Here is an 8,249-nt window from a genome sequence, read left to right as displayed (position 1 = left end):
AGACCAGACTATCTCGAGTACTTTTAGGATTGCTAATTAAAGTTTAGTGGCACTCCCCTGAGACAGCCTTTAGAGATGGATGGAGGGACTTACCCAAGGTCATATAGTGTGTCACTAGCAAATATTATTATAAAATCCATGTCCTAATTTGGTGTTGTGCAGTTATTGCTCTGGTGTTGAAAATCCCACAGCACACTGGCTGCTGGGCTCTTGTGAGTGTTGGGGGGCTCCCCACTGTGCTTTCCCACCTGCCAGCCCAGCTCTGGTTTGGGAGGAGTGTGGGGAGGTGACAGGGCAGGCTCCCTCTGGCCACCTTCCACGTGAGGGTGGCTGAAGTGGGGGCCTTTTGCTTGAAGTGCCCTTCTGGGGCTGGAAAAATGTAGGAGCTTGGAAAGAGGGAGGTGGAAAGGCTGTAGAGAAGTCACCTGAGCCTGTAGGCACTTGTGGTGGTACTGACATCTTGATGTTGAGTTCTGGCTTCTGACCAGAGCTGCTCCAGCACCTTTTCTTAGCTACGTACAAGTATATTCTGAAATTCCTCTGGTAGCCTCAGATTTAGGGCTCTTCCCTCTTGTCAGTGAAAAGTGTAGAAGCTGCTATCCAAAATGTTCCTTAGTGGAAAAGGAGATGGTTGTAGACTGAGAAGCTGTGGAAGAGGCTGTTTTATGTGTGTTGCCTTCTGCAAATCCATGTGCAGGAACATTGTTGGGAAAGGGGGATGTGGATGCCTGGTGGTGGGCAAGGCATGCCAGGGCTTGATGCTGCCCAGAGGTGCTGGGCAGGGTGCTCAGCCAGCTGCTGCTGTGGCTGCCCCTGGGGCTGGCAGCAGGTGGAGGGAGGTGAGAGCTACTCCAGGCTGTTGTTTCCCCTGAGGACAGGCTGGTGAGTCACAGCCTGGGCTGTGGTGGGAAACCTGCTGGAGAATAGGATGAGTGATGGCTGGTGGAGTGATGGCTCTTTCCAGAAATTGCCAGAACAGGAGCAAGAGGGGGCTCTGACCTCGAAGGGCAGTTAAAAGCTGATTTTTTTTGCTGGGTTTCAGGTGGCCTAATCCTGTGTTTCTGCTGAGGAGAGCAGAGGTGTCCTCCCTAGGGTCTGTGCTGCACCCCTGGTGCTCACACAGTCATAAGGGGCTGTGAAAGCAAGGAAACAGAAGTGACTGCTTGCCATAGGAAACCAGTAAGAGGCTGAAAATTGCCAGTGAAACCTCACCCTGTTCATCCCCAGGTGTGGACCTGTGATGGGGAGCTCCTCAGAAAGGAGCCTGCCCAACTGGCTTCTCCAAAACTGCTTTTTAGTGCAAGTGTCTTATTTTGTGTCCAGGACAGGACAGTAAATTGCTGCTTCAGCATTTGCTGAGAGCACTGGCCCCTCCTCCTGCATCCTGCTCTGCAGCAGAGACTTCCTGGGGGACAGAGGATGCTGGGGCAGCTGGAAATGTCAGTGCTGCCCTTGCGCGGCTGCCCCCAAACTGCTCTAAAATACACAACAAGTACCTTGGGGGAGGAGGGGAAATTTTTTTATGTTTTAATTTTTTCTTATTTAATTTTTTTTTAAGTCCTAAGTGAAGTCCTCCTGCTGCCTGGTGTGCCTGGGGCTAATCCTGGGGAAACTGGTTCATCCAGCACCAGTAGGGGCAGGGAGGGCACAGCCAGCCCTGGTGCTCTGCCCAGCAGCACAGGTTACACCAGGCCTGCCAACAGGGAAGAAATAGCCAGTCTGTCTAGGGAGGAGGTCTGTGGGTTCCCAGGGACCACTAGCAAAGGATGAGCCACGGGTTTGATAATGTAAATATCACCTTTTTTTTTCTCCCCCTTCCTTTGAACAAGGCCTGGGCCCCTGCCAGGGAGCCCTGGGGCTTGTGTTCCTGCCCTGCTGCCAGGCTCGGGCTGCCTCGCTGCTTCATGAACTCCTGTTTGCCTTTCTTGGCTGGAAAAAGGATTAAGTTAGCAGGACAGGAAAATTAATTAGCTGCCATTTTAAGGATGTAGCTTTTGTGGCAGTCCGAAGTGTTTTGAAATGACATTGTATCCACTGAGACCAACCTGGGGCTGATTAAAAGGCTTTTACCTGCTGGAATCCCAGATTGGTTTCTGCCTTAGTTCTTCCCCAGGTGATTATGGCTTCAAGGTGAACCTCAAGGCCAAGTCAAAGGAATGTTTTGCCTTTCCTGCTAGTGCTGGTTGTGGAAAGCTGGTACCAAAGGTATTTAGTTGGGGTTTTTATCTGCTTGTTTAGCATTCAAAATAGCTTTTCTTTGCCCTTCCCCTCCAGGCTGGCAGCCTGCCAGCTGGGACAGCAGGGAGCTGTACAGAGAGCTGCAGCTTCCCTGCCCTGCTGGGGATGAGGGACGGGGCGGGCTTCCCACTGGGAGCTCTGAGGCAGCACCACAGCCCTTGGGTGCTGCAGGGTGAGCCTCAGCCTTTCCACATCATCTGATGGAAAACTCCTGCCTTTTGGTGCAGGTGATCCCCAAAAAAAGGAGGAGGGGCTGTATCCAGCTGGAGAATGTCCCCAGGCTCATGTCCTTGGTGGAGGTGTCAGAGGCAATGAAGGGTGAGGGAACCCAAAGCATGGGAAGCAAGTAATAAGGAGGCCAAAAATTATTTTAGACTTAGGAAGTACTTGCCATTCCCTGCGTGGAAGGGGCTGTGTTGGTGTGCCAGAGCCCCAGGAAGGGGCTGTGAGCCACCAGCTTTCCCAAGAAAGCTCTAACCCAGTGTGGGCAGCAGTGGGGACAATGCAGGCCAACCTGGCCCTGCACCAGCAGCACTGGTGGGTCTCACAGCTGCACTTGGCTTCTCTGCACCTGGGGCAGGGCTCCCGAGGAGGGGAAGCACAGAGCTCCTCTGCAGCTCTCAGGTGTGCAGGATCAGGAGGCATTTTCTGTGGTTCAGCCCCTGCTGAACTCTCTAGGACAAGAGATTCCTGCCAGCTGAGCTTCTACCAGCCTCTGATACAGAAAGGGCAACAACAGTGGAAGATCTTGACATGAACCGCGGCCCCATCTTCTCACCTTGCGAGGGTCCAGACACCACCTGCCCTCCTGAGCTCTCAGCAAATAAAAATCTCTCACTGGCTGTTGAGGAAGAGTGGCAGAAGCCATCAAAATGAATGCAGATTAAACCTGCTGCAAATTATCAGCACATTTGTTTGGAGTGTTTCATGTGGTAGAAACATCCCATCCTGCAGCCAAAGCAGCTCAGGGCACGATGGCAGCAAACGCACCAAGCCAGGCTGGAGACTCTGCAATCCAAGCAGCTCTTGGCACAACTTTTGTTTTGCTTTGGAAGCAGGGAAGCTCATCTGTGACAAAGCACACATCTCAAGGTAAGCACCTGGTAGCTTTGGGAGCTGGGTAAGGTGCCCCTTCCTTAAAACACTGATTATTGGGTTGTTTCCAGCCTCACACTGGGTGCTGGAAGCTGTGGCAGGAGGCAGGGGCTGGGTCTGCTGCTCTCTGGTGCAATCAGGATGGATGCTGGAGTTAAGCAAGCTTCTCTGGTTCTTTGCTAAGTTCTCAACCTCCCCCAGTGGAAAAGGGAGTGAAAAGTGATCTTGCTCAAGTCCAAGATCTGAACTATCTCCAGCCCTACCAGGAGCCTGAGCTCTTCCCCCAGCAACTGTTGCAATCCCAGGCCTTGCAGGAGCCTGTCCTGTGGGTTGGCAGGGGATGGGCAGAGGGTAGAAAAGCCTTTACTATGGTTAAGTGGAAGACACATACATATCAGCTCTGCCAGATACATTGACTGGGAATCTGAGAGGCAGGCAGATCCCCCAGACTGGTAATATTTCCCTCCCTAAATGTTTAGGAGTGATGCTGCTACTTGCAGCATCCTATTTTGATGCCCCCCCTACTGATCTTACCTGCCAGTAATGAACACCAGGCCAGGCACACACTCCCACAGAGCTGCTGTACTTAAGGCAACTAGTTCTTGGTTGCCAGGCAGTCACTTGGAAATGGTCCCTGGGGCTTTGCTGCAGCAGGTTCCAGGGTGGTCAGAAATGAACAAACTCCCAGACACTTTCAGGATATCAGGTTTTATTGGACATTGCAAGGTCATTAAGAAAAAATAATTTGTACAGCTTTGTGATATAACCATTGCTGCTGAGAGTAGGGCTACTTGTCACCAGAAGAGACCTTGATGCAGCCAACAGCATGTTCTTTCAGGACCCCTCTGAGGAGCAGATGATATTCTCCACTCACCCCATCCCACAGCAGCACCTTCCCCCTCAGGCAGGTCCAGGGAGCCTTACAGTAGTACAAATGGGGCTTCTTAGACACGAAGGGTGAGCAGCCCTGCTCTGAGAGACCCTTTGGAAAGGCTCCCTGCCAGCCACAGCTGCAGGATCAGCCTGGCACAGTGGTTACTGACCTTCTGCCTGGCTTTTTCCTCCCTCCACCAAGTCTCTTTCCTCTGTGCCTCACAAGGTCCCCTGGCCTGCTCAGCCCTCTCCTCCAGGCCTTGCTGCTGCACAGCAGCCCTCTTCCCCAAGGAAAGGGCCATGTCTGCAATATAGAGCTAGCCTGAGACTATTTTTGAGGCCTTTGGTGACAGAAGCTGTTTTGTGACACCATGGAGGGGCAGCCAGGACCCTTTGGGAAGTGATCCAGCCTTCAGCTGGCAGAGTAACCCTCCCTTGCCAAATCCAGCTGCTCAGGAGTGATTGTGGAGCAGCAGCTACAGATATTGCTCTAGCACTGGGGCACCCACTCCATAGGATGGGCAGAGCTAGAAGAGGCTTCAGTTGATACAGGATTTGTGCTGAGCTTTTTTACCTCTGAGTCTTCTTAGGAGTTTGAAAAAAACCCAGCAACAAACAACACAAAACCCAAACAAACAGATGCCAGGACAAAAGGATGAGTTTCCACAGCAGCAGTGAGACATCCTCAGACTAGGCAGGATTGGAGTTGGTCCCACCAGGATCTCAAAACTACCCTCCCTTTGCTATGTCAGGTGAGTGAAATGCCAGACCAAGAGAAAGTTTAGTATTGATTCAGCCCCTAAGGGGGGAGTGAGAATTTATGTGTCAGTAAGAGTTAAGGACTGTATCACCTGTCCTAACACGTAAAATCAAGACAGTAATCTTAAATCAACTAAGGGCTCAGCTGGGGAAAAAAAAATAAATCAAAGTGAAAGGCTCTGTTGGCTGAAGAGGGGGCAGTTGTACTGGGAGGGGCTGTACCAGTGCAATCGGACCTGGCTGCTGGACCCCACCCCTGACAGAACAGATATTTCTTATTGATACTTAACCATTTCCCACAGAAACTGACTGGGGAACTTGCAGCTGGTGCCAACACAGCACCTGATGAACATTCCCAAGCAAGGAGAACATAAATACAGCAGGTAAAGCAGCTGAGCATGGTGGGATGATCCAAATGATCCAACCTGAGCTGCTTCCCCCACACAGGCACCCAACACATCCCAGGCACCCCGGGGCAACACACTTTGCATTTGAGGGCAAGAAGGAAACAATGTGATCAATGAAAAACTAGGGGGGGGAAATAAACCAACCCACCCTTCACACACAACTATTTTTTCAGCATGTAAAAAAAATTAAAAATGAAAGCAACCTTTTTGACTTGCCCTGCCTGCACCATGCAGGTCTCCCAGGCATTCTAGGAAGGGGAGACACTGCCCCTTCTGCTGTGAAGTGATGCAGTGCACACAGTATTTCTGGAGTTCCACAAACTGTAGTGCAAGCAAACTGAGAAAATAAATAGCACTTCAACATTCCCCTCTTGTCAAAGAGCATTAATTGCAGTAAAAACTAACTTGTTTTTTGTTTGTTTTAACTGAAGTTAAAGTCAGCTGCAACTTGTTTTAATAGGTGAAAATTTGAAGATGTGTTTCACAGCATTAACTGCAGAATAATTTACACTGCGTTGCCAATTCACAATTCATTTTCATTAACAGTGTACAAAGAAGGTCCTTAGTTTATATATATATATATATACTTTATAAAGTCTGGAAGATCAATATAAATACTGCTCCAGAAATTAAAAAAAGTGTTTACATCCCCGACTTGAATATTACATCCCAGTGTCCTGGATTATGATGATTCTCTGTCAAAGTCTTAGCGACGCAGAGGTTCAAGTTTTCTAAATTTCAGTGATGAGCTGGATGACAAAGCATCTTGGTTTGAAGAAGAATTCACTGTGTCTGGGGACTGGAACAATACTCTACCACGATGATTAAATACATAAAAAGATGGATGGTTCCTTAATGTGTCAAACGTCCTTCAAAATAAATGTAAAAAGTCAAGGTTAATACTGCTGCAGAGCAGGGGGATAGAAGAGCCATCCCAGGGTGCACCAGCTTTCTCAGACATGGAAATACAAGTTTTGAATCCAAGTCTTGCTCACTTTATGTTTCCTAAACCAAAACATGGAAGAAATACAAAGCCCAGCGTGACACATACCAACAGGCAGAGGCTGTCCCCCCCCCAGGGGACAGAGAGATGTCACCTCCCTTCCTGGAGCTTAGGGGCAGGCCTGGGGGTCACTGTGCTGGTCACTGCCAGCTTTCCATCCCCTCCTGTGTCTGATGCTGAGGTAAATGATATTAGATAACCCAATCTTAACCTGTTTTCTTCTTAAGCTTCTCTGGTTTGGGAAATGGACAGAGAGGCTGTGTCTGCTCATCCAATTCCATAGAATCCCAGGCTGGTTTGGGTTGGAAGGGACCTCAAAGATCATCTAGATCCAACCCCCCTGCACAAGCAGGGACACCTCCCACCAGACCAGGTTGCCCAGAGCCCCATCCAACCTGCCTTCATAACCTTTTCAAAATCTCCATCAAAATCCCTGAAAATCTTTCAGATATCCCTCCTGGAACAGTTCATTGTGAGGGTCAAGTAATTCAGACCCTTGTGCAGAGGCACACTGCCCTTTGAGACCATCTCAACAGCAGCTTGTGACTGCTGAGCTCTCGTGTCCCATGTGGACGTTGCATTCCTCTACCAACTCTGCCCAGCAGGATTTTGGATGAGGAAAAGCAAGAAGTGTATTTCATTTGTTCTGGTTCCCTGACTCCGGTTCTGTGACTATTCCTCCCAGTGTTACTGCCCACAACGTGCATTAAAGAACTGAGCTAAAGAGTGAGCTGCCTCAGTGCTCAGTTTGCAGAGAGCAGCAGATCCAGGTGTTTATGAAAAGAAGAAATCAAACATACTTATTTTTCAGTTCTGAAGTGGCATCCATGTCCTTGAACTCCCCTGCGATATGTACGATCCCATAGCAGGTCACTGCAAAGGCCAGCAGAGTCTGAAGGACTATCTGCAACAGAGGGAAGCACAAAGCAACAGACATTACTCCATGTTATTAAGATTTGCCCCAAAGTCTCCTCTTTCTAACAGTCTCTTGTGTTTTTTCCTCCAGCCACAGGGAAACTGAGGCATGGGAAGATGAAGCACTGGCCTGTGGAGCACAGCAAAGCTGGGAAGAGCTTCAGCTGCCTGACATCCCTCTGTGCTGCAGCAACTGGATGGATTCCCAGGGCTCCTCAGCAAGATCCTTGGAACAAAGCACCTTGTTCTGGTGTGCTCTGGGGATCTCACACCCCTGGGAGCAGCCAGCTTGGCTGCTCTGTCCCTCTGCTACCCCTGGTTGTCCTGGGTATTTGATCTCCTTCCCTTTCTGACTTAGCAAAAATGGAATGAGGAACAATTGGAGTGGAATTTAGAAAACAAGGAGATAAACAGAAAAAAAACCACCTTCCTGACCCAGGCTGTGCTGGGATCCACGCTGGGTAAACAAATGTCAGTCAACAGAAGCCAGGAGGAGGAGGATGTTCTTGCTGCAAAGGAGGAGTTGAGGGCAAAAGCTTTGGGAGCTACATGGAATTCCTGGACAGATCCTTCAGGGTATTTCTAGAGGAGAGGGAGGCCTGGCCCCGGGGCTGCTCTCTCTGCAGGAATCTGGGGTAACAAACACGGATCTTTTTGACTGAGGGAGCTCAAATGTAAGTGCAATTTAAAAGCAGAATTACCCTTTGTTCTTGCCTATCACACGAAAAACAAGGAAGTGAGACTAAATTATGCAGACAGGATGACGCTTGAAAACTTTCACTTACATCTATGGGCAACGTTTCATCTTCCTTCTCTGTTAACCTCATGTAAGAGCGATCTACAAAACAGAAACGGGCGCGTCAGACGCTGCGGCAGCGGGAACCAGGGGAGCGGCACAAACTCCCCCAGGAACTTGCCGAGGCTCTCAGCGATGCGCCAGCCCCGGGCACTCGGGAGCA

At 49.8% G+C, this 8,249-nt stretch overlaps 1 protein-coding gene across 1 annotated transcript; it reads right to left on the bottom strand.

Moving 5' to 3' along the window:
• Positions 1 to 5,781: 5,781 nt before the first annotated feature.
• MMGT1 (membrane magnesium transporter 1) lies at positions 5,782 to 8,132 on the bottom strand (the record flags this gene model as incomplete). Its single annotated transcript, XM_009999690.1, has 3 exons — positions 5,782 to 6,241; positions 7,176 to 7,279; positions 8,076 to 8,132. Coding segments are annotated over 3 exons (324 nt in total), but the record flags the coding sequence as incomplete, so codon positions are not given.
• Positions 8,133 to 8,249: the final 117 nt, after the last annotated feature.

The sequence above is a fragment of the Chaetura pelagica genome, unplaced genomic scaffold (genome assembly GCF_000747805.2).
Source record: "Chaetura pelagica isolate M959 unplaced genomic scaffold, ChaPel_1.0 scaffold456, whole genome shotgun sequence".
Lineage (NCBI taxonomy): Eukaryota > Metazoa > Chordata > Aves > Apodiformes > Apodidae > Chaetura > Chaetura pelagica.
This window is presented reverse-complemented; position numbering and strand designations above follow the sequence as displayed.